The sequence below is a fragment of the Lemur catta genome, chromosome 10 (assembly GCF_020740605.2).
Source record: "Lemur catta isolate mLemCat1 chromosome 10, mLemCat1.pri, whole genome shotgun sequence".
NCBI lineage: Eukaryota > Metazoa > Chordata > Mammalia > Primates > Lemuridae > Lemur > Lemur catta.
In genome coordinates, this window is record NC_059137.1 from 7,483,785 (window position 1) to 7,510,683 (window position 26,899).

General features: G+C 45.7%; 1 protein-coding gene across 3 annotated transcripts in view; it reads right to left on the reverse strand.

Annotated features, from left to right (window-relative positions):
- SLC25A25 (solute carrier family 25 member 25) overlaps positions 1–26,899 on the reverse strand; it is a 37,628-nt gene that overhangs the window by 9,681 nt on the left and 1,048 nt on the right. The window contains exon 1 of one of the 3 annotated variants that reach the window (XM_045563329.1): positions 7,004–7,613. The exons of 1 other annotated variant lie outside the window; for it this stretch is intronic. In XM_045563329.1, the coding sequence (XP_045419285.1) occupies positions 7,004–7,222 (219 nt within the window). In that variant the 5' untranslated portion in view covers positions 7,223–7,613. Of the gene's footprint in view, positions 1–616; positions 1,134–7,003; positions 7,614–26,899 lie in introns of those variants that run through there. One more of the 3 variants, XM_045563330.1, reaches the window with a different exon arrangement.

Here is a 26,899-nt window from a genome sequence, read left to right on the forward strand (position 1 = left end):
GCTGCCATCGGGAGCACCAGAGGACAGCAGAATCTGATGAACAAGGAAGTCGAGAAGGCAAGTGATCCCCAGACTCTGCCGTTCAGTTTCCCCATCTTCAGAACGTCACAGTCCCTGCTGCGTCCCTGCTCCACCCGGACATGAGAGGCTGCCCTGGCCTCCACACCAGGCTCAGCTCCAGCCCTCCTGGGGCGTGTCGGCTCCACTCTGCAGCAGTGGTGCCCACTCCTAGGCTCTGCCGCCCCCTCACACGTGCTCCTTGCCTCTGCCCCCCAGCAGCAGCGGGATCACCCCCAGGCCCCTGCACAGGCCTGTACTGCTCAGGAAATCCCCCATCCCCAGCAAAAGGAGGCTCCTTTCCCATAGTCCACCTCCCACAAGTGCCTTTGATAGAATCCCAGTCTTCCGTGGAGGTCATGTGAAAACCAGTCACTCTCGTAACATGCACCTTCTGCTGGCTCTAGCCACATGATGGCTGGGTAGAAAAACTCCCACATTTCAGACATTCTTTCCTCTTGGCAGGGGATAGTTCACACATGCGTATCCCTAACATCACTCAGCTATTCACTCAACAAACCCTGGTTAACTTCCCGGCGACGCAGTCACCCCCACACACCTGCTTCCACTGGCGGTAGGTGGAGAACTCCTGGGAGGGGATTAAGACACTGAGCTTGAAGATGGACTTGAGCTCGGCGGGAAGCCCCTTGGACTCGAAGTACTGGAACTCAGCCTGGGCCTCCCCGATGAGCGGCATGTACAGGCACAGGCAGAGCATCCTGCTGGACTGCCTGGCGCTTGGCCGCCACTGCCACCAGAGCAAGTTGTGCGAATGCTGCTAGTCCCAGTTAACTCGCACAAGATACGCCGGCCACACCTGTCATTGGTTGCTTAAGCCCTGCCCTTTTACTTAATTAAAAAACCCCACCCACTGCAAGTCTCGCCAGCACCAATGAGCACAGAGCCCTGAGTAGAAGGCGGTGTCGGGTTGCTCAAGGCGAGAGGTGCAAAGATCAGGACTGATGTCACCTGCTGCCTCCCCTGCTGCCTTCCCGTAGTTAACTCTTCAGAGACAGGCAAGACACTGTGCCCAAACAAACCTTCACCCCCTGGCTGCCAACCCCCAAATAAACAAACAGCCTACAGCCTGTTGTCATACAAGGTCTCCAAACACGTCACACAATACAACAGTTTTCTCCCCTTAGTAAATCATTCCCAACGGAAAATTCAGTGGATGGAGAGAGACTGAGTGCTCACTGAAGACAGGCTGAGGATAGGAGCCAGGTCCACGGCCATCCAGGAAAGAGGACCCTATCTTGGGCCCAGCAGGGGAGCTGGGGGTGCAGGCTGTCCTGGTCACACACGGCCTTCTAGGAATGGTCCTGGCTGGCTCCTGCCCTGGGGAACCCCCAGCCCTCCACAACCCACTTGTACTCAGTGCCTTGAAACCTTTCCCGGGCCACTCTGCCATGTGAGCACCTAGGAACCAGCTCGTTCCCCTGCAGTCTTCACTCGGGGGTCCAGAAGCACCCAGGAGCTGATGTGACGGGGTGGGAAGAAGACACAGTAGAGGCTAAAGGTCTCTGTGCTGAGGGACTCCCCAGAGGCATCAATCTGGGGCCTGCAAAGGCCTCTCCTAAGACCCACAGTCTTCAATGCCCACGTCCACTGGAGAGCTCAGTCTAGTCAGAGCTTTCTGGCCTAGAACTTTGTTGTTCAAAATAGAAGCTTTTTAAATCTAAATTAATTAAAAGGTAATGAAATTACAAACTCAGTTCCTCAATTATGTGGCCACATTGCAAATGCTCTATGGCCACACATGGTCACTGAGCATTTCCATGATCACAGAAACTTCTGCGGGGCACTGTGGCTCCAGAATAGCCCTTTTAGGTGTGGATGAGAGTAAATCTCAGGTCCCGGAAAGATGTGATCATTACTGGGAGATCCCGTGAGGGCCGCCTGCGTTCTCTGCCTCATTCCTTCCCCACAGATCAGTGCTGCGGAGGAAGAGACCACGTCACCAAAACGAGAACTCGTTCCTTCCACAGCGCCACTTCCTAATATAGACTAAATCTTCACTCTCGGGAGGGATAAAAATGGGTGGTTATCGTTTGGGGATCAGCAAGATTAGAAGGACTTCTTAATTCACTAAAAAGCCTTTTGTTAACTCATAAACACGATGTTAAAAGGGTTGAAGCTTATGTACAACATTATGGAACGAGTGATAAGACATTTTGGCCCTTCTAAAACACCTGACGGTGTCTCTGTAAAAGCAGGTCTTGGATGATGCTGGGGGCAGGTCTGCTGGGGCGGCTCTGGATTACCCAGGCAGGCCCTGCTCAGCCTCTGCTAAATCCAAGATACTCAGCTGTCTCCTAAGCTGCCCAATCCAGAATGTTCTGCTTTGGAGCTATTTTAATACACGTCTTATCTCTACTATTGGGGTCCTTGAAGGCAGAAGGCTGTTGCTTCAAACCTTTGGACCTCCTTGCCTGGAACTAACCTCTTGCTTTGATTACAGAAAGTGTTTTATGAGCAGCTTCCAAATGAGGAATCAGCACAGCTGGCCTCGAAGCCTAAGGAACACACACATGACCACGCTCGATGAAGGCCTGTTTTTCTGAGCAACTGCCGATGGAGTTGTCAGGGCATTTCATCCAACTGAACAAGATATATTTTAAATGAGGCTCACATTTATAAAGAAAAGAGCTTAAAATGCTGGCTTTCCTTTGTTATATTATTCACTTTTGCCGCTGAAATTAAAATAACACAAATCTGTTGAAGTATCTCATTTTAGTGATGACTGTAGACATTCTAATACAGAATAGCAAATATTTTGGCTGATTAATTTATTTAATTAGAGATTTTGTTTCCTAATAAAAGCATATTTTTCAAATAATTTTGGTAAATATAACTGTACCACTGAGTTGTATAATGTATTTATGAAACAAATCTGAGAAGAGACTTGAAAACAATGCCAGAATGAAACTTATACCCTGTATTTTAAGGAGAAATTATTAAAGATTATCAAATAAGAACAACTGTTTTTTAGGGGGAAAAAAATGGAATCTCCTTGATGATAACAAAGCTCTACACAGACCCAGAGTATTGCTGTTCTTTTAAGTGTTCTGCATGTGCCTGTCAAGACATTATTTTATAATGCTAACATAGATTCCAGTGTTAGTTTTAAGGGGTTCAAATTATTTTTATTTTGGTGCTGTGATTGGGTCCCACAGAATGTCTTCATTGGATAAATTTAAGTTGGTGTTTGCTTATTTATTTAAACCACCTATCCCATTGAGTTTCATAGGTAATTCAGAACTCCATTTTCTTTCTTTCTTTTTTTCTTCTGGAGACAGAGTCTAGCTCTGTACCCCTGGCTAAAGTGCAGTGGCATCATCACAACTCACTGCAACCTCAAACTCCTGGGCTCAAGTGATCCTTCTGCCTCAGCTTCCCAAGTAGCTGGGACTACAGGCAGGCACCACCACACCTGGCTAATTTTTCTATTTTCAGTAGAGACAGGGTCTCAAACTTGCTCAGGCTGGTCTCAAATTCCTGAGCTTAAGCGATCCTCCCACTTCGACCTCCCAGGATTACAGGTGTGAGCCACTGTGCCCGGCCACCAGAACTCCATTTTCACAATAAAACTGAGAATTCGTCCCAAATGAGCCAATCTCTAGGTGTCCAGCACCCGGGGCCATTGCTATACTTCTGGAATTGTAGACTATGGGGTCCAGAGGGGCTCTGGGGTCATCCCTTAATCTCTGAGTTGAACAAACAGGCCTAGAGAGATGACCTGATTTTCCCAGGTTCCAAAGCCTGCAGGGCTAACCCTCGCACCCAGGGCTGGGCTCTTGCTACAACGTCCACTCAGAACAGCACCCCAAAGCAACACTGCCAAAAGGAGATTTTAGAATTCAGTTCCCAAGAATGCCGGTGAGCCTGACACTGAGGATTACGCCTTTATATTGGGAGGCGGCAGGTGTGTGGGAGAGGTGTAACTTAAGCAAGTTGAGCCTTAGACAACAACAAAAAACTGTCTTTGTGCCACAGCTTCTGAAGACCCATATGAAAAATACAATAAGGAAGAATGAAAGCAGGCCTTGTGTTTCATTCCTGATGTTTCACTCCGGCTTTCCTGGCTCTCCAAGATCTGGGGATAATATGATGCATTGTGTACAATTCGACTCTGCTCTCTTTACTTATTCTAGCTTTGTGACACAGATCTACCTGTTTCCTCTCCTCCGATGTCCACTTCTATGACTAGTATTTGGAAACAATCACAGCAACACTAGATCCCTTAGGACTTAGTGGCATCAGATTTCATTTAGTCTGTAAAGTAGCAGGTCCTCTCCTGAACATCTTCTCACAGCAAATCTCCAGTGCCACCACAAGATTTCCTTGTTCTACTAGTCTATTACCTGCCAAAAACAAGCAGGGGCTTCCTGTAAGGGCCGGAATACCATGAGTAAGAGCAGGGCAGGTACAGTGCCTTTGGGAGCGTAGCATTAGGTCACGAAGTTTCTCCCCACTCCTCTGCAATGACTCAGACCAAGCCAGAAATATTAACATGAGAAGCCGCCTCGCCAGCATACTGCGTTCAAGCCCCACCCACCCTTAAGGCTCTCAAACCTCATTGGTGGTGGTGGCCACAGTGTCATTTGATGCTTGGGTTGCCATGACAGCCCAGTGTAGCTGGTTTCCAATGAAACCTGCCTGCCTATACTTGGCAATTACACACACAATGAGCAAAATTCCCCGAGCTTCTGAGAAGACCGCCCCTCAGGATTTGAAAGCTTGAATGCCGCTGAGGGCACCTCCCACTCCAGAGGTTTCTTCTCCAACTGCAGATCAACTGTAAGACAAAGATAAAGGGAAAAACTGGACCAATTCCTAGAATAAAAGCTTGCAGGAACCTGACTCACTAGCAGACATATTTAAACAGGGGAAGTGAGAACAAAACACAATAGAGCTTCTGGGACACGGAGGAGCCTGGGAACCAAAGTGAACTTCTCTAACATGTTTTCACAACATCCTTGAGGCCTCTTCCCAGTAGAAGCAAAGGATGCCTGCTGCACCAATGCTCCCACCATTCCAATTCTTGGTTCACCTGCTGAGTCTGTGCTGCCCAGATGTGCTTTCTACCTTGCTTCAACCAACCAGCTGCTCCCCCCAACCAGGAAGCTGACCCGATATTGAACGGAGCCAGTAAAAGGTGTGGGTCTCCTGCTTCTGCAGGCCAGGGACTAAGCTGTTCAGAACAGAAAGTCCTACCCTGAGGCAACCCCTTGGGGCAGAGCTGGCAAGGAGTGCGTAGGACACTGGGAAATGGAGCAGTTAATTATTAAAGTCAAAAATAGGTAACTTTCAAAGGCAGCCAGCCAATTCAGGCCATAGGGCAAGCAGGTGTGTGGATAAACGTTCCTCATAAAAGCTAGCGCCACCGCCATTTCTGATCTTGCCTAAAATGAGCAAAAGGCAGAAAGTGACACCCCCTCCTTACACATTGAACACGAACATCTCAGGCATAACAAAGACTCCATGAGACCCCTGGCTCCCAGAAAGGGCTTATCACAGACTAAGGATTCTCCTCAATGCCCACACGACTGCAAAAGTTGTTATTACATCAAAAGTCCCTATTAGCCAAGACAAAATGAACATTTATTTCTTGAATGTAGCAGTTCAACTCAACAAACATTTCTGGGGTATCTATGATATGCAAAACACAGGGCAGAATCTCCTTCCCTTCTGGTTGATTTTTATCCAGAGTAAAGAGAAAAGATTGAAAATAACCAAAGCTTAGGAGGTGAACAAGGTCACTCCTGCTGCAGGCAGGAGAAATTTCAGCCAAACGGCAATTTCCTTCTAATCCTGAGGAATCTGGCAAGGGTGGGGAATCTGCGGCGTCATGGCCCTCCAGATCCCAGAGTGCGACCAGAACATATTTGTTCCATAAAATTTGAATCTGATCAAAGGGCCGCACCCCTACACAGGTTCCAGACAGATTTGGGGTTTTCTTTTTTTGAGACAGTCTTGCTCTGACACCCCAGGTAGAGTGCAGTGCCGTGATATCATTGTAGCTCACTGCAACCTCAAAATCCTGGGCTCAAGTGATCCTCCTGCCTCAGCCTCCCGAGTAGCTGGGACTTCAGGCGTGCGCTACCACGCCTGGCTAATTTTTTCTATTTTTAGTAGAGACAGGGTCTCGCTCTTGCTCAGGCTGGAGATTTGGGGGTTAAATCTCAGCTCTACCTCTCTTTAATCATTTAACTCTGGGCAAGGTATTTTAACCTGTCTGCATCTCAGGCTCCTCATCCAGGAAATGGGGGCACTCCACTTACCTTGGGTCTCCTTAAGCCCTGATGTGATAACCCACGCTCAGAGGGACCAAAGGGCTTGCAGGGATGAAAGGCCCTGTACGCGGCAGACCCACGGTGGCTGTGGCTGTTCCCAGAGGGGTGCCAGCCTCTATGCCTTGAGGCTCTAGCCTCTCCTGGGACCCAGCCCCACCCCTTCGCCCTTCCTTCTGGACCCAAAGGTAAGAAGGTTCTACCGAGGCAAGGGGAACGTGACCTTCAGGATGCCAGGACCCGCACCTCCCAGGTCCAGGCAATTGGGTTCAACTTTCCAGGTGCATGCTCTGCCCTTTCGGCTTTGTCCTCCTTGCATTGTTCAGTTAAGCTAAGACACACTTTAATAGTTTGTCCCTTACTTTCAAATGCCTTTCTGTGGCCAAACTGACAAATGCTAACGCAAATCTTTTGAATTCAACCTTCTTTCCCTCAATAGCCACACTGGGATGATCAAATGGGTAATGTAGCTTTAACAGTGGCCAGGGAAAGATTCTGGACTGAATTCTGTGGGCTTCTTCATTGCCTAACACCTCTCCTCAGTACCAAATTGATTTCGAGTCCTCCTTTCCTCCCCACACCCCAGTTTTATTCCAGAAAAACGAACCCAGATCAGCCCCTAAACTAGGAGGTTCCCTTGAAGCTACCATTACCTTAGAAAACTGCTCTGCAGGTCCAACCACCAGCAAAATGGTGGGTCTCTTTTCCGTGGCCTCAGCCCTTCCATCCTGTTTCACGAGAAAGCTTGATACCTGGTCTCCCCGAGCAGGGGCTGGGGTGCCTCTGACTTCATGATCGTTCCCCTCTCTGGAGTCTTGGCACCCGGCCCTAGGGAAAAAGCTAGCCAGAAAATGCCACAGCATCTGCAACATCACAGCTTCCTCCAAACGCCGCCGATGGTGACTGTTCACTTTTGAGGAATGTGACCACAATACCAAGGCTCTCTGGCCACACAGCGGCCTGGAAGACTAGGCTGGAAGCTCTCTGCATGCAGGGGCTGTTTCCTGCTTTTTCAGATTGGCCAGCACTGCTGTCGTGCCTGGCCTGAGAAGTAGCTCACTCTGAGGGAGCCTTGCCGGGCTGCTGGCAGTAAGGAGAAAGCAGCTGGAGTTTCCTCAGTTAAAACTCACTTTTGCAGGTGACGGTGATCAAATGTTTGGATTCCTTTTAAAAAAAGGAAAAAGCGACAGCCACGCAGACCTCTCACGGAGGCAGAAGCAACTTCGAGCTCCCAATTATTCAGCTGTCCTCGCTTATCACCCAAGCCAAGGACCCGAGCATCCAGTCTGCATTCTCACTGCAGCAGGGCCCGGCCAATCACCTCTGCCGACACTACCAAGTTCATTATCCCAACCCGCACCAGCCCTCCAATCACAGGCTGCTGATTTCCTGCATGAAGCCTGGTAATTCTGCAGGGAGGTGCAGACTCGAGCTCCAGATGAGGCTGGGCTAACAGCATCCACCCTGAGCTGGCTCATTAGCAGGAGCAACTTCCTCCTCTCCACCTGGGCTGCTTCCAGAACGGCATTCACCATCAAGTTTAACATAATCAACAGTCCTTGGCAACACTTCCTAAGAGCATTCTAGCAACACTTTTCCTTGTTCCATTATATGATTTTCTCCAACAGAACACATGCCATATCATAGCTATCTCTTCTGTGTCTCCCTCCATTCGACAAGCTGTCTGGGGGAAGGGACCAAGTCACAGACCTTTCTACCCCTAGGACCAGGCATAGGTTAAGTCTGTAGACTGAACTGAGTAAATGATCATAAATAAAAAGGAATTAATCTTTGTTCACTGTTTCTTAGTTTACTAGCAAACAAATGTAGTGCAACTACTGTCATCCCTCACAAAGGTGACCCTTTGATACAGTGTTTATAACCACTATTTTAAAAATACAAGCACATAAAAAGTTTGGCAAACTGTTGGGGAGGGTATGGGGACACATACAGCTTCATACCCTGCTGTGGGGATAGAAGTCAGTGCAATCTCTCTGAAGAGCAATTTAGTCACAGCTCCCTACATTTCAAAACTACAAACACTTTGACATACCACTTCTGCATTTGGGAATTTATCCTGTAGATAGAGTTGCCCATGTGAGAAATTTATATATTAAAATACACACATAATGAAGATAGCTTTTGCAGCCTTGTTTATAATAGCACAAGTTTAAACACAACTTAGAGTCTTTTAAAGGGGAAAGGTTACATAAATTATGGTGCACCCACACAATGGAACCCTATGCAACCGTTAAAAAGAATACGGCAGCTCTTACAGTGCACGTACTAATATGGAATAACTTGAAAATAACTTGTTAAATGAAAAACAAAAAACAAGGTGCAGAAGAAAGAAGGTACTATGCTGCCACTTATTTCTACACCTTTATTCATGAAGACCACCTCTGGAAAGAAACATAAAATTGGAGAAAGGGTGTGGGCAGGGAGGGCATTGGGAGCTTGAGGGGAGAAGGGCAAACGGGAGATGTGTTTCATTAACTACTGTTATTTCATGTGAAACTACACCATATCCATGCATGTCCCAGGCATATGCACAAACACACATAAATAAAACAATTATTTAAAAAGGCACAAGAGGGCCGGGCGTGGTGGCTCATGCCTGTAATCCTAGCACTCTGGGAGGCCGAGGTGGGAGGATCACTCGAGGTCAAGAGTTCGAGACCAGCCTGAGCAAGAGCGAGACCCCATCTCTACTAAAAATAGAAAGAAATTATCTGGACAACTAAAAATATATAGAAAAACTTAGCTGGGCATGGTGGTGCGTGCCTGTAGTCCCAGCTACTCGGGAGGCTGAGGCAGGAGGATTGCTTGAGCCCGGGAGTTTGAGGTTACTGTGAGCTAGGCTGACACCATGGCACTCTAGCCCAAGCAACAGAGTGAGACTCTGTCTCAAAAAAAAAAAAAAAAAAAGACACAAGAGAAAGCCGGCCAGGTGCGGTGGCTCACGCCTGTAATCCGAGCACTCTGGGAGGCTGAGGTGGGAGGATCACTTGAGCCCAGGAGTTTGAGACCAGCCTTGGCAACACAGTGAGACACCATCTCTTCAAACAATTTAAAAATTCACTGGGTGTTGTGGCACATGCCTCTAGTTCCAGCTACTTGGAGGCTGAGGCAGGAGGATTGCTTGAGCCCAAGGAGCTCAAGGCTGCAGTGAGCTATGATCATGCCACTGCCCACTGCACTCCAGCTGGGGTGACAGAGTGAGACCCTGTCTCAAAAAAGAAAGATTTTTAAAAGCAGCCAGAGGATAAGAGACCCATTACATACGGATAAGAATGGTGTCAACCCAGAATTCTATACCCAGAAAAATGCCTTCCAAAACAAAAACAAATTAAAGACTTTATCCGACATACAAAAGCTGAGAGAATTTATCACTAGATCAGATTTGCATTACAAGAGATGTTGAAGGGAGTCCTTCTGGTACAGGGAAAATGATACCAGATAAATATCTGGATCTGGCCGGGCACGGTGGCTCAAGCCTGTAATCCTAGCACTCTGGGAGGCCGAGGCGGGTGGATCGCTCGAGGTCAGAAGTTCGAGACCAGCCTCAGCAAGAGCGAGACCCCGTCTCTACTAAAAATACAAAGAAATTATCTGGACAACTAAAAATATATATAGAAAAAATTAGCCGGGCATGGTGGTGCATGCCTGTAGTCTCAGCTACTCGGGAGGCTGAGGCAGTAGGATCGCTTAAGCCCAGGAGTTTGAGGTTGCTGTGAGCTGGGCTGATGCCACGGCACTCACTCTAACTGGGCAACAGAGCGAGACTCTGTCTCAAAAAAAAAAAAAAATCTGGATCTACAGAAAGGAATGAAGAGCACCAGAAATGGTAACTATGTGGATAAACATAAAGGACTTTTTTCTTGTTATTTAGATATCTTTTAAAAATTTATTTATTTATTAAATTATATATTATACATAATTATATGTAAAATTATATATATATAAAAAATAGCAAAACGTATGAGAAGCCAGGAGGAGAGAGACGAAAGTACACTGTTTAAGATTTTTTTTTTTTTTTTTTTTTGAGACAAGGTCTTGCTCTGTCATCCCGGCTAGAGTGCAATGGTGTCATCATAGCTCACTGCAAACTCAAACTCCTGGCCTCAAGCAATCCTACCGCCTTGGCCTCCAAAGGGCTGGGATTACAGGTGTGAGCCACCATGCCTGGCCAAGATTCTTAAACTATATGTGAAGTGGTACAATAACAGTTGAGGTAGGCTGTGATAAGCTAAAGATGTGTCCTATAATTCCTAAAGCAACCATTAAACAGAGTTATAGCTAACAAACCAACAAAGGGGAATAAAATGGAATTATGAATAATCCTCAATTGATCTAAAAGAAGGGCAGAAAGAGGGGGAAAGGGAACAAAGAACAGATGGGACACACAGAAAACAAATAGATGGCAAGTTTAAACCTCATCACCTCAATAACAACAGTACATGTGAATGGTCTAAACATCCCAATTATCAATAACAGGTAGAGACTGTCAGGCTGGATAAAAAAGCAGATTCAGCTACATATTACATATAAGAAACACACTTTAAATATAAAGACACGAATAAGTTCAAAGTAAAAGGACAGAAAAAGATACATTCAAATAATCAAAAGAAAACTGGAACAGCTATGTTAATATAAGACAAAGTAGATTTCAGAGCAAAGAATATCGTCAAGGATAAAGGGTCATTTCATAATGATAACAGGGTCAATTCATCAAGAGGATGTAACTATCCTAAATGTTTTTCGCACCTAATTACAGACTTTCAAAATACATGAAGCAAAACCCAACAGAGGCTGGGCGCAGTGGCTCACGCCTGTAATCCTAGCACTCTGGGAGGCTGAGGCGGGTGGATCGCTCGAGGTCAGGAGTTCGAGACCAGCCTGAGAGAGACCCCGTCTCTACTAAAAATAGAAATAAAAATTATCTGGACAACTAAAAATATATATACAAAAAATTAGCCGGGCATGGTGGCGCATGCCTGTAGTCCCAGCTACTCGGGAGGCTGAGGCAGTAGGATTGCTTAAGCCCAGGAGTTTGAGGTTGCTGTGAGCTAGGCTGATGCCACGGCACTCACTCTAGCCCGGGCAACAGAGCAAGACTCTGTCTCAAAAAAAAAAAAAAAAAAACCCAACAGAACTGCAAGGAAAAGGAGACAAATCCACAATTATAGTCAGATTTTAACACTCCTCTCTCAATAAATGATAGGACAAGTAGACAGAAAAATCAGTAAGGACATAAAAGGCTCAAACAACACTATCAAACGACTTGACCAAACTGACACTTGTAAAATACTCCACCCAACAATAGCAGAATACACACTCTTTTCAAGCATACTCCAAACATATTCTGGCTTATAAAACAAGTCTTACTAAATTTCCAGGGATTCCACTCATACAAAGTACGTTCTTTGCCATAGTGGAATTAAATTAGAAATTAATGCCCAGGAGTTTGAGTCCAGCCTAGGCAACACAGAGAGACCCCGTCAGTCTGTCTGTCTCTCTCTCTCTTTTTTGGAGACAGGGTCTCGCTGTGTTGTCCAGGCTAGAGCATACTGGTGTAATCACAGCTCACTGCAACCTCACATTCCTGGGCTCCAGGGATCTTCCTGCCTCAGCCTCCTGAGTAGCTGGGACTACAGGTGTGTGTGACTGCACCCAGCTAATTTTTCTATCTTTGCAGAGACAGGGTCTCACTCTTGCTCAGGCTGGTCTTGAACCCCTGGCCTCAAGCAATCCTTCTGCCTTGGCCTACCAAAGTGCTAGGATTACAGGTGTGAGCCACTGAGCCTGGCCCATAGACCCAGTATCTTAAAAAAAAGATATTTGGAAAATACCTAAGTATTTTGGAAACATTTAAATAACACAATTGTAAATGACTCATGTATCAAAGAAGAAATCAAAAGAGAAACTAGAAAGTATTTTGAATGGTGAGAAAGCACAACATATTAAAATATGTAGGATGCTGCCAAAGCTGCAGTTAGAAGGAAATACCTATATTAGAAAATAAAGGTCTCAAATCAGTTGACTTCTGCTTCCACCTTAAGAAATCAGAAAGGAAATTAAACCCTACGCAAGCAGAAGAAAGAAAATAATAAACTGAGGTTAGAGACTGTGCCTTCTTTATCCTAAAATTTCCCCTGTGCAACACCTAAGACAGGGATCAATGGAAATGCATACCTTGCCAATAATTCTATTAAAAATTTTTTTTCATGACTTTCATTTCCTCATGGGTTAATACAGTACATCTCTTTCCTCATACAACTGCATCACCTAAACCAGTAGTATCTATCTGGTAGGCCATTAGTTTCCTTGGGTTACATACCAATTACTGTTATACAACTGTAATCACAGCTAGCTTTCTTGGGTATGAGGGACCACCCATAACCAGGGACAGGGCTGGCAAGTGTAACCTTCCTGTAACTGTAGCTTATAAACATCAACAGAAACTGGTTAAGATAAGGCTAATCACCTGCAGAAGCCATCCATTCTTCTACTGACACGAGCCTCTAGAGGGAGGTAGCGGGTCAAATGACTGGCATGTCACTTATTCCAAATTACCCTGAAGAACTAACTGCCTAGCAGGGTAGAAAGCCACACAGCAGGACAACTGGAGATTCCTGAGGGAGTCTTACAACAATGATGTGGAGAAAGCTCCCAGGACCAATGGACTCCATGGCAATCTCCAAGTCTCATCGTCTATCTGCTTAACTACCTGTCTTAGAATTATTATTAACATTCAGAAGAGATGTTGTCAGAGGGAAGGCTACTAGCTCCTTTTTTTTGGGGGGGGGGGAGGAAAGAGTTTATTAATTTGCTGGCAGGAGGTTGGCAGACTCTCCTCTTAAAGTACCAACGTCCTGCTTCTGAGCAGAAGTACAGAGCTTTTAAAGGTTCTGATTCATCCCATCTTCGCTAAGAAAATCTCGTGACCTCTGCCCAGACAATTCCCTTGAGCCATCTCCTGTGGCACAAAGAACAAAGGACATTCCCCTGCCCCTCCCGACTACTGGCCTGAGGCAGGGATGTAGGTTTCAGTTCTCAAAAAGGGAGAGGGAGTTTTGAAGAGACAGAAAACATTTTCACCCTTTTTCAGGCCATTTTCTCTGTTACACATTCCTGGCTGTCAATTTTACCTTTCCATATCTATGGGAGGAGGACCACGTAGTCATCAAGCTACTTCCTGTTGAATTGGGGTGGTGGAAAAGGGCATAAGCAGTAACCCCAACCGTGAGGATTGACAAGGTGAAACGGACTGTCGCCTTGCACACAATGTCTGGTACGGGGCTCGATTAGAAAAGAAACATGGGACCTCTGAGTGCAGGGCTGTTAGTTTTACCCTGTAGGTGATACAAGAAACAGGCTTTTACATTCAGAAATTTACAGAAATACCTGCATCAACCGAGGTTTAGGATAACACACCCAGCAGCAAGACAGATCAAAAGAAGAGGCTATAGCCTGGGGAAATCCTCACTAAGGAGTTGTCCCTCTACCCTATAGGCAAAACAAATAACCAAAGAAAGATTAGCAAAAATAACAACATTTTCATTTTTTCCTTTTTCTCAGATATGGTATTTACATCGCCTAAAGGCTGGCCCCTCCACTGGGGTCTACACCTCTCTACTTTGGTATGAAGGACTCAAGGTTTCACTTCTGACAATTTTGACGAAGCATGAGTTGTTAGAGGCACTTCACAGGGTCCCTTCCACTTCTCTGCTTCCAGCTGGGGCAAGGACCCGAAAGTGGCAAACTCATGCATAGTGGTTAGCATCTGACGCACTCATTTGACATATTGCTTTATTCCTTTTTTTTTTTTTTAATTTGTGGTTATAGTACCAGACTTACTTTGGGGCGTTAGGAAGGGTCTCTCATGAACTTTAGTTTTTTTAGGGGGCTTAACTTATGCCTGCTTGCCCTCCAGGAGGGCAAGTGGCAACACGCTATCTTTAGATGGGCTTCCTATATCGATTCTAGGATGCACGCAATTTCTATTTTAGGTGTAGGGCTTTCTTTACTTGTTGGGTTACCTCCGCTACAAAGGAGGGTCCATTATTGCTCCATATGGAGGAAAGGAGCCTACGAACATTTTGATGACCTGCAGGATCTGCAGGATCACTGAGTCCCCGATGTCCAGCTTCTTGGAGAAATGGTTGACCAGGTTCCCACTGAGGGTCCACTTGAAGAAGTTTATGGGCAACCACAGGACATTGTGCAGTGGGGAAGCAAAGATCCCCCTAGTGGGACCTTTGGAGTAGCCAAACACGGTGATACTTGAGCTGTCAAGCTGTCTCTGTAGCTGTCTGTCCACGGCCTCCATTACCAGCATGTTGTTCTCCATTTGCTTGGCCTCTTTCTGGACTGTTGATGCCCATCATCCTGTCGTCCTCCGAGACCTGTCGCTATACGTGCAGGAACTCAGCAAAGGCCCTGTCAGCTCCTGGTAGGAGCCCATCCTGGAGTGAGTTACTCCAGAACTATTCTGTAACCTCAGACACTCCTTTCTTTCCTTTGGGTAGGACAAGCCCCTAGCCAGCCTGAACAGGTAACTACCAATACAAGCTTAGGCATCCAAGGGAAGCTGCCCATCATTGAAACGGTGGACCCCACATGTTGGGCTGTGTAGCAGGTCGCCTTTCTGTCCTTGAACCGCCCCAAGCACATAAACAGTTAGTTGCAAACGGGGCCCTCTCAAATGAGGTCTCACCAAATCCATCAAGGCATCACACTTCCAGTGTGTATATTAACCTGCTGTTTGCAAATTTGTCCAATTGCAGGTTCCACAAGTCCCCTGCTAAGCTCCCATCAAACAGGGCAGGAGAGCCCTTTTAAAGCCCCTAACACAGTCCAGCAGCATTTCGAGGCCACCCCAGTCCCAGGATCCTGCCACTCAAATGCAACTGAGTATCACTCATAGTTATTTGTACAATATTAGTGCCATGTAGATCCTGCATGTATCCATACTCACTGTTACGGAGAATTAAATTCTCTTTGTACTTCCTGGAATCCCATCAGCCTATATGGCCTTACTCACTTTTGGTAGCTCTCTTCTTGCCAATGCTGTAATGATGTGCAGGTCTGTTGAGGCCTGAACTTTAAAGCAAACTGCTCCGCAATGGAAGTCTCCTGCATGCTTCACCAGGCCCTGGTATTCATCTAGCAGCTTAGCAGTGCCCTCAGAGGTGAGTTTCTGTCACTTTTGGAACAGCTTCTGATGCTCCCACTGCCTGCCTAGGTCTGCCTCCTGGGCCCGCTGCAGGAGTTCTTAGTCACCCCCTGCCGACAGCTACCTCAGTGCTACCTAGCTTGCAGAGTGCCATGTGCAGCCGGTGCCAGGGACTGGGCCACAGCAGTAAGGTTGAGGGGGGGTCCCTCCTCTGGACAGCTTCTGCCCACGCAGCTTGGCACCGATAGAATCCCCGCTGTCAGTTTGCATCTGGGGCTTCAGTGGGGAGGCATGGAGCCCTGGGCCCTCTTATTTGTAAAAGTCTGCTAATGGGGTCCCCACTGTCAATTTGCACCGAGGCTTCTATGGGGATATTTGGGTTGCAGCTACAAGTGAGGCAGGAGGCCCCCAGACCCCTCCTTCCTTGTCTGAGTCCTGGACTCAAAGGAACCATTTAATTTTCCCGAGGGTTTCTTGTTACCCGGAGCCCTTTGCAAATTTGGGGCAGGCTTCTTTCCAATATCGTTTTTTTCCAAAAAGCACACTGATTGTACCCCACCCTAGGGTGGCCTTTCCTTTCGACTGTCTCAAAGGATCCTTGGCTGGCATAGCTAGCAGAACGCCAGCAGTTTTTAGTTTACTTTAAAGACCGTATTAACCAGCTGTGAAGGATTCCTGCCTTGCCCTGGCTATGGGTGCCCTCTGGCCAAATTGAGCTCCCTGCTGTGTAAGGAGAGACCACTCCCAACTGAGTCATAACGTAATGGGTGTGGGATTGAAGAATTAGTTCAGGTGGCAACCCCCAGCCCCTCCCATGGTGCCAAGATGGTGGAAGTGGCAGGTGTTCCTTCTCCCTCGCTGTGTGGGAGCAGCAAGCGGCTGCCTTGGGCCGAGTGTGACCATCCTCCCTCCCACCGGGTCCATTCCTGGGCTGTGGCCCCTTCCAGCACCTTGCCCTAGCCAGCTACAGGGTTCTGGTGAGGGCAGGAGGACCTCATTTATCAAAAATTTTACAAACACAGCTTATTTTGTATACCATAAACAACGAGTTTATCTCAAGCTGAGAGCTTGAGACTCAACATTTTAATTCTGTAGTGGCAGGTTGACCGTTTGAGCTCTGAATTTTCCTTGATATAATTTGCCCTTTAGTAAAAACTTGTACACAAGATTTGGCCATCGTAGAAAACCTGGCATGCCTTTGAACCTTCCCATTTATACGAATATTTGCAAGTAGAGGCGCTATAAACCAACTGGGGTGCCCAAAGGGGGTCATTCTCCTTGTATTTCCTTAATTTTAAAGGATTTGTTTCCCATTCTTCTTTAAAAGAAGCACCCAGGCTGTGGTCTAGGGTTCAGTGTGGTGGATCAGAGCCTGCTGATTGTGGGTGGGATTCCAGTGTTTCACCACTGGGTCATTCCCATCCTCTTACATGTAAGTCAGGCCCTCATTTATCTACAAATCAGACAGCTTGGTTTTTTGCAAAAGCACAGAAAGACCAACTGAGATTAATTTTGGGAGGAAGGGGTACGTAATGGAGAAGAGCCTCTAGAATGCATCTCCAAATCAAAATTAGGATCCAAACAACAAATTCTTGGGAAAAGAACCAACAGCTCAGAATAAACCAAGGACCATCAACCACCACTTTTTCTCACACTCCATACAAAAACTTACAAACAATCAAACATAAACAATATAGGGAATTCCTAGCACAAGCAATCTAAAATGCCACGGGCTATCAATCAAATGGGAATTTTCATTTAACAGCCACTTCTCCTCATATTCACTCCAGTGCTTACACTGGATTACAATAACACCATTCTCTTTACTATAAGTTAACCATTCTGCCCATTTTTTCCCAGGGGACTTTGAGATGGAGCTTCCTTATGTTGCAACAAACTCACAAATAACAGACAGACAAGGCCAAGTACTGTACCTCATGCCCGTAATCCTAGCACTCTGGGAGGCCGAGGCAGGCAGATCGCTTGAGGTCAGTAGTTCAAGACCAGCCTGAGCAAGAGCGAGACCTCGTCTCTACTAAAAAATAGAAATAAATTATCTGGACAACTAAAAATATATAGAAAAAATGAGCCAGGCATGGTGGCCCATGCCTGTAGTCCCAGCTACTCACGAGGCTGAGGCAGAAGGATTGCTTAAGCCCAGGAGTTTGAGGTTGCTGTGAGCTAGGCTGATGCCACGGCACTATAGCCAGGGCAAAAGAGCGAGACTCTGTCTCCAAAAAAAAAAAAAAAAACCAGATGGACAATACAGGACATCCTCAATGCAAAAATGCCAGGGCCTATCAAACAAATGGGAATCCAAATGGGACAGATGCCACCCCAAATGGCACCTCAGACGATGCCTCAAACGCCCTGCCATAGGGCTGGAAGGTTCACAAATGGGAATCCAAAGGGGATAAACGTCATCCCAAACAGAATGAGTGACATGATCACCCTGTTCCCTGGGCCTTCAACAAATGCCCTGGAGGGCTGGAAGGCCTCCCCAAATGAGTGACCTAATTCCCCACTGTTCCCTGGGAAACCCTCCCCAAATGGTAGCCTAGTCCCTCCGTTCCCTGGGAACCACAAATGAGCTCCAAATTCAAACCAGTTTCCCTAACTCCACTCAACCTAGTGACTTCCACCCCCAAAAGGTGCCTCAAAACAAACAAAACCAACAGGAAGGTCCAAAACCCCCCAAAACGAGTGGAATCAGGGTCTCAGGGTACACCCCAGGGAACTTACTCAACAAACAAATGGCCAAGGCTGTCCAGACATTTCCAAATCCATTTCCTTCTCCTCAACTCAGTTCTGGTTGTGGGGAGCTGCGTCTACTTCAGGGAGACAGAGACGGGAGTTCCTCAGGCTCTGGCAGCTGCTGAGGCTGTCCCTTGCTCTCTCACCTAGAAAACAAGTTGCTCTGCCCGTAAAGACTCACAGCTTTGACCTGGGGCTGCTCCCTGCCTCTTCCAACAGTTGCAGGGTGTCATTTCACTGGGGTGCCGATGGGCCCACCTAGAGACACCAAATTCTGTTGCCAGAAGTTCAGCACTTGTCCCCGAGGTCACATCAGAAGACTGAGGACAAGTGGTTTGAAGAGAAGGAAAGAGAAGTTTATTAATTTGCTGGTAAATGAGGAGATTGGCAGACTCCCATCTTAAAGTACCAACATCTTCAACACTTTTTTAAAATTAAAAAATGGCCTAGTGTGGAGGCTCACAGCTGTCTAATCCAGCACTTTGGGAGGCCGAGGCTAGAGGATTGCTTGAGACGAGGAGACTAGCCTGGGCAATGTAGCACCAGACCTTGTCTACACACACACACACACACACACACACACATGCACACGCACACGCACACGTACGCACCAAATTAGCCCCTGTGGTAGTGCACACCTGCAGTCCCAGCTACTCAGGAGGCTGAGGCAGGAGGATCACTTGAGCCCAGGAGTTCAAGGCTGCAGTGAGCCATGATTGGGTACAGCACTCCAGCCTGGCTGACAGAATGAGACCCTGCCTCTAAACAAACAAACAAACAAACAAAGGAACGAACAAACAAACCCCTAAAATCTTATTTGAAAGAAAGCCAGGCTGATTGATAATGAGGACTGTCTCGGCCAATTAGATCATATGGAGAGTCTTTTCCATAAATTGAATGAGTCAGATCTGTAGCTCTAAGGTTTGAACTGAAACCAAAACCAACAAGCAAAAACACTTAAAGCAGATGTACAAAATGTGCAAAGGGCTGTTTTTAAAATTCTTTTAGGATGGTACAGGAGGCAAAAGTTTGAAGAATCTCTTTTATATACTGACAAATGGTAATGACTTGCTATTTCAGAGGCACAACTGTAACAGGTGAAGAATATCAGTCTCCACTGAAATGAATCAACCACCTAATTGAAATGCTCAGCTCCGATATGCTGTCCTGGCCACCCTATGGGCGGCCAAAGTTTCAGGCTTTAAGGCAGGACCATTAAATACCTTCCTGCCCATGACTCAGCCCACAATTAGATGAATGAAGTGAAGGCAGGAACTTGCCTCATTTGGCACAAATGAAACTAAGATACTGAAGATGGGAAGTAAAACGGGAAAATCTAGCTCTGGCAAAAACTCCCTGAAGAAAACTCCTGAAACTGTAGAAGGGAAAAAGAAGTCTAGCACAGAGAAAACAGTCTCTCGGATGACTTCTGTCTACTCCTAGTGAAAAGCCAATCCCCATCGAGGTCCCAAGTTCAAGATGAATGCCTATTAACAAAGATATCTTTTCCTTTTCTCTAAAAGAAAGTTAGAGGTGTACAAAATTAACCCAACTCTAAGTGTAGGATTTTGAGATGTAACAGGTAAAGTTCTGCAGAAGCAAGAGCCTGCACAGAAACGTGGCATAATTTCTTTTTCTGCTCTTGTAAAAGCATGATCCTCCTTCATATTAGGTGTGTGTCAGGAGTAAGGAGCAGGGGGCGAATATCATATTGAAGCCAGTGCATAATAACCTAATCACCTAAATGATAAAAAAATTCTAAGGCAGGCCGGGCGCAGTGGCTCACGCCTGTAATCCGAGCACTCTGGGAGGCTGAGGTGGATGGATCGTGTGAGCTCAGGAGTTCGAGACCAGCCTGAGCAAGAGCGAGACCCCCGTCTCTACTAAAAATAGAAAGAAATTAGCTGGACAATCAAAAATATATAGACAAAGTTAGCCAGGCATGGTGGCGCATACCTGTAGTCCCAGCTACTTGGGAGGCTGACGCAGAAGGATTGCTTAAGCCCAGGAGTTTGAGGTTGCTGTGAGCTAGGATGACGCCATGGCACTCTAGACCGGGCAACGGAGTGAGACTCTGTCTCAAAAAAAAAAAAAAATTCTAAAGCAATCCAACACTGACCAGGTGGGAGCCACACAACAGTCTGTACATGTTCAACCTACTTGTTGCAGCCACTTTATCTTCACCCTCTCCTTTCCTTCTGCCCCGTGAAAAGGCAAACCAGCAGATTCATTATTAAAGCAACACTAAACGTTTTCAGTTTCCTAAAATCGATTTCAGGATCGCACTCTAAATCTGAGCTCTTAATTGGTGCAAACTTAACTCTCACCAGCTGCTTGCTTTGCATTGTGCAGGACTGCAGGGAGAAAAGAAGTTAAGGGTGTGAAAGCTACCCCAGGTTGCCTTCAGCAGATAATGCAGCACAGCTGCTCAGGGCATGAGGGCAGCTGGGAGAATGCTGTGTAAGAATAACTAACTGGTTTAAACCAAGCCAGCTCTTCGAAACAACTCAGAAAAGGAATTCTTTAGCTGTAGAACTATTTACCCTCAGAGATCTTCTTTTTCCTTTTTCTATAGGTTAGAGAGGGAGAGAATCTAGCAAACAATACACTCAATGTGTGAATGAAAAAAGGAAAAAAGTTAACTGTGTCCATAAATGCATCACTAAGGGATGCTATAGAAACCTTGTCCTTCTCCCCAAGATCCCCGCTACCATGTCTTTGTAGGACCCTGAACAAGTTTTTAACCTCTCTGTCCTACAAATGTGGGGACTCAACTGGACAAACCTTGAAAACATTCCAGTTCTAACATTCTATGGACTCAAACTCAGCCTAAAGGGCTTGACCAAAAGCAAAAACAGGGTTTTAGGCACGTGGGATGGGGGAAAGGCTGGCAAAGTCACTGATGGGGACTGTAGCTGGTTTCAACCAACAGAACTATTCCACTGTGTCACAACTACAGGCAAGGATTTAGCAGACAATTTGTTCTTATTCTTGGTGATCTAAACTACCCTTTCCCCACTTTGTGCACCACCAGCGTTTCAATGGTTTTTGAGAGTTTTCTCACACAATGTAGGTGGTTTTCTTTGTGTTTTGGTAAAAGTCACATCAGACTCCTGCAGAGGAGGGAGGATGGGAGGAAAGGTATAAGCTAGGGGCTGATGGAACAATGTGGAAAGCTTCAAGCACCAGCAGAAACAGGGACAGCCATAGTCTGGAGTTTCCCCACTGACCCCACAGAAAGTGAGCCCTGACTCATCTCCTTATCAAGCCTCCTGGAAAACCCAGCTGACAGTTTAAAGCAGATAAGAAGCTCCTTATAGTCTACCTTTGTTTTCATTTTTTACTTTAAAGGAAGATGCATCATCTTTAAGACAACTTCCTTTTTTCAGGTACTGTGTTGAGTCTTTTACATCTCACATTTAGGAACAGTGTAGCTATCATTTTAGTCACTGCTTCCTGAGTACCAGCAGGAGCCTTAAAATGCTGAGCTGGAGTTATGCCAGCTTTGTCAATGTCAAACTGTGAAAATAAATGATGCAAAGTTTTAAAGGCAAGTTAATTGTCAAGTTAAGTGTCTACAGCCATAGAAGGAAGGCGGCCGTGTGGGTGTTGGTTGAGCTTAACAGAGTCAAAATCCCAGGTTCTGGTACTGGCTTGGCCTTCAACCAACCCAACCTCTGGGCCTCAATCCCACGTCTGCAAAATAATGCTGGTTATGGAGAGAATCTCCAAAGCTTGGAACTAAGCTGTACTTGAAGCTTCTATTTTCACAACTTCAAGGCCAACTCCTCCGTACTTGAGGAAAGTCCGTTCGTCGTGGCTTATGAGATGGGCAACAGGGTTGCAAGACCAGGAAGGCCCACTTCTGTGCAGGGAAACATTTGGGCCAAAGACATCTTTATGTGTAAAGTGACTCTACTACTTCAACAACTTTTTAGAGTTTCTTTTGTTTTGACCTTCCCAGTGTCCACAGGGCCCAGGCTTCACACAAGTTACACCCCTCTCCACACAGTGGAGCTGCTCCTGCTCTGGGGTGCCGAGAGAGACTGTGTCTCCCAGGGTGCCACACACCCTCCCTTGCCTTTTACTTTTCACTTAAAAGTACTAGGGGCAAAATATAGATGATTCTGACCCATTCTGGGCATCTTATTTTCAAAGAATCAACAGGGAAGTCACCTGGTCGCAGGCACCTGTGTCAGACACAGACACTATACCAGGCTCTTTACATACTTTATCTCACTCAGTCCTCACAACCACCTTAGGAAGTAGATATTCATACCATGTTTCTGATAAGGAAACAGATTGAAGAGGGTGAGTCACTTGCTCAAGATCACACAGCTAGCAGGCTGCAGAAGCAACATTTGAACCCAGGTCCCATGCCACACACGCATTCCTTTAGAGTGTATAATTCAATGGTTCTCAGTATCTTCACAGGTATGTGCAGCCATCACTATGGTCAGTTTGAGAGTATTTTCATCACCTTAAAAAGAAACCTCATACCACACCCCTCTGTCATCACCTTCCTGCCTCTCTCCACACCCCAGTACCCCACCCCTGTCCAGGCAGCCAGTAATCAACTTTCTGTCTCTCCAGATTGCCCTATTCTGGGCTTGCATATCAATGGATCACACTACGCATGCTGTTTGTGACTGGCTTCTTTCACTTCAGCATAATGTTTCTGAGGAAAGTCTGTACTTCCGACTCCCATGGTTACTGCCTCAGCTGAGGAACTGTGAGAGGTGTGGCCACGTTATGTGAGAAGTGCACGATGAGACCTACAGCTGTTAGCGGTAGCAGAAATTATAGGAAGGTAAGTCTGGGGTTGTCAGATACTTAAAGGGCCCTTGGCTCACTTTTCTGTGTTGCTCCCGAAAGTACACTTAGGGCGAATGGGCAGCAGATGTGGGATTCAGTCTGACGTAACTAAGAACTCACAATGACCTCAAGTAGGTCCCCACTGGAAAGGGCAGGACGACCATCTGGGAAGACCACCACAGGAGGAACCACCCCCACGCTGGGTGGAAGGCTGGCTAGTGACCATGATGACTATGATAACCTGTGACTCTTCTAAGACTAAATTCTATGAGTCTGCCAAATTCACATTAGTATAACAAGAAATGGCTAAAAATAAAAAGTGTGTACAGATTTAGTTTAATGAGACTAGTCCTACATAAGTACAATTTTGTTCACTGATTTCATCCCACAGCTGTACTCAGCTGGATCAGAAACGAATACCAGCAAAATATTTGTTTCCCTTATTCCCCTGTGGTTTCTGAGACTTCCAAGATTAGTGACTCTTTGAACATCAAAGGAATTCATCCAACTGAAGCTCCAGGTCAGACAGACTGTGGTATGTTCTTATTTGTTACTTGGTCTTTAGGATCAGGGTACCTGACTCCACCTTTTGAAATATCAACTCATTAAAAAAAATTCTTCTAGGCCAGGCGCGGTGGGTCACGCCTGTAATCCTAGCACTCTGGGAGGCCGAGGCGGGCAGACAGTTTGAGCTCAGGAGTTCGAGACCAGCCTGAGCAAGAGCGAGACCCCCGTCTCTACTAAAAATAGAAAGAAGTTATATCGACAGCTAAAAATATATATAGAAAAAATTAATCGGGCATGGTGGCACATGCCTGTAGTCCCAGCTACTCAGGAGGCTGAGGCAGGAGGATCGCTTGAGCCCAGGAGTTTGAGGTTGCTGTGAGCTAGGCTGATGCCATGGCACTCTAAGTCTAGGCAACAGAGTGAGACTCTGTCTCAAAAAAAAAAAAAAAAATCTTCTAGTTGACTTGATCATCATGACTTTGAGCCAGGAACCAATTTTGCAATAATACAACACAATAAGTTAATCAGTTTAATATATGAAATCAATCTAATCTGCAAAAAACATTTTTCTTTTCCTAATGGGCCAGTATACTATCCCGAGTAATGTCTATCCCTTTTCTATGAAAAAGGCTTTCTTCTGTAGACTATCTTTATCTAAGTTTGGCTATTTTGGTAAACATCTGCCCCACAAATGTCCAAACATTTAAAGGTATAGATCGACAGTCTGAGTAAGCAATACTAACTTGACATTACTGATCCTACATTCAATTATTTCAGGTCAACAAGGATTGCCTTATTATGCCTATTGCTCAGGTCAGGAAGAGAAATAGGGCAGGGTGGATTCTTGTTCTTTGGCAGGGTAAACCGTGGATAATCTTGAAACCTGTACGCTGGGAACCAAAGCTATGGTTTTAAATGGATCTCTCTCCTCTTTCTCAAGTTCTCTCAAAAGCCCAGGTTTGGAACTCTCTTCGTGTTCTTCAGAAACAACTGAGGAGCTAAAGAGGTCAGGAGCAGGAATCAGAAGATGGTTCCAATTCCTTCTCTGGTCCAATTCCCTAGTGGTTAAATGATTTTTGAGGCCGTTTCACTGTCTTTTTGAACCGCTGGTCCTTCCCTTGTAAAATGAGGTGAAACCATTTTGCCGACTTGGCTGCTACACAAGTTACTGTGGGGCTCAAACTAGATGGTGTGCTTGCCAGTCTATAAATCAGCCGACTGTAGCATCGTCTAGAATCCTCACCTGCATTAAACACCGGCCCCTAATGAGAACCCACGAGCCTCAGCCAAAGAGAAAATTGTGTACATGTAACACAGCTTGCTTTCTTCCTCTAATTGGCTGCCTGAGTTCTAACTTATGTTTTAAATTTGTTTTAAGACACAGATTTTGTTTGGTCACATGAAAATGCCTTAAATAGGCAAAGCTACAATTAGCTCTGGCTGAGTCTCATCTCCCAAAATCCCTACAGTTGTCATCCTTTTTCTTTGATAAATCCTTTCCTTCTTTTGTCCCAGGAGGAGCTTCTTGCCTACATGCCCTTTACAAAGAAAATCTCCCTGGCAGGCTGCCATGGGTTTCTCTGCTTACTTCCATTTTAAGTAATTTTTCTCTGAGTGTCCCCATCTCTTCTCAAAATAAGGCAAATGGCAAAATTTGTTGATTTTTAAAGAAAACTTTACCCAGGCTGTTATAAGCTAACAAAAGGCTTTGTGGAGTCACATGGACCGGGTTCACCCATTACCCACTGACAAGCACTCACAGCTGATTCCTTTGCAAATCACAGCATCTCAGGCTGGTTTCACATGGGCCACATGAAGCAGCTTCCAAAGTTTGATGTGTTTTTAATGCCTATTCCCATGGCAGACAACCTGTTTTGAACCAAAGGACCCCTAAGTTCTCTTTTGGCTCCTGCTAATGGTGTAAAACCGCAGTTCTGCTCTTTCTGTAGGCAGCTAATACTGATTCGAATTCAACAGGAAGTGGCAGGGGGGGTGCACAAGGCAGGGTGTCTTCCTGTCGCCCAGTTATTTATAAAAAGGCAGATTTTTCTCTCCAATCCTTAAAACATTCCCCACAGGACTAACTTGTGCTCCTATGCCGGTAATGAATTAATAAAACGAATCATTTCTCATCTCTCCCAAAGCTGTATAACAACTAAATTTGTTCAAAAGCTGAAAGAGTTGAAGAAATAGAATCCAAAAGAATAAAAAAGAATTGTTCCGTATCATAGAACTTAGATCAGTCACAGAGTCAAAGATTTTAGAGCCAAAGTGATCCCAAGGGGCCATGCTCCCTTTAGTTAATAAAAAAAGGCTTTCTTTCAACACTGGAAAGAAAAATGATCACTTTCTCCTTATTGGCCCTGAGAAATTCACTGCCAAAAAAATGGATTAGGATCAACATCAGATGTGTCACGAGCTTGAGAACATTGTGACTTCAGTAGAGGCACAAAGCATGGTGTAAACATTTAATATACGCCTGCAGTCAGATGTTCTGAATGTGCCTGGCAGCACAGGCCAAGTGGATAGGTTCATAAAAGCAGAAAGGTTCACCTGGGCCCATACCTCCCTGAGCCCTAAGGCATAGTTCCTCTGGTTTAGCCATCCTATCTTTTCAAGTGACTTACATCAGATACATATGGGAAAATCTCCAATCCACAACACCATTTTAGGTAAAGCTGACTTTAAAAATTAAAACAAAACAAAACACACACAAATAAAACCTTGTCTCTAAATCTCTTGGACTTAACCCAATGATTCCATGTTGCATAGTGTTACCCTTGGTCTTTCTAGGCTGACAATTAAGTAAGTAGGTTAAATACCCTGGATGTTGATCCAAGATATCTTGGACATGAGTTAAAAACACCTTACATGCACCAACGCACCCATCCACTTGATTTAATTTACTGGCATTTTACCAGACTTTTTTCATACTTAGCTATGAGATTCTCTAATTGTTGTATGTACAAATGGAACAAACAAACAAACTTAGAATAGAAACAGGTTTCTAGGTAAGTACTGAGTATTCCTAATCCAGGTTGTAAACCAGGCTAAGCCACAATAACTGAAATACCTGGGAAAGGGTAGCTACAGCTACCAAGTCAGATTGAACAACATACCACGAGAAACAGAGAAAAACAGCCACTGCTCTGAGCTTATACAAAAAGGACAGCACTTCTCTTTCTGGCAGGTCCAGAGATGGTCATTTCTCTGCCTCCTTCCCCCCAACCTTGGCCAAGGTTCCACTCCAGGACAAGAGTAACAATCTCCCCTCTTAGGTGTACCACACTTTCAC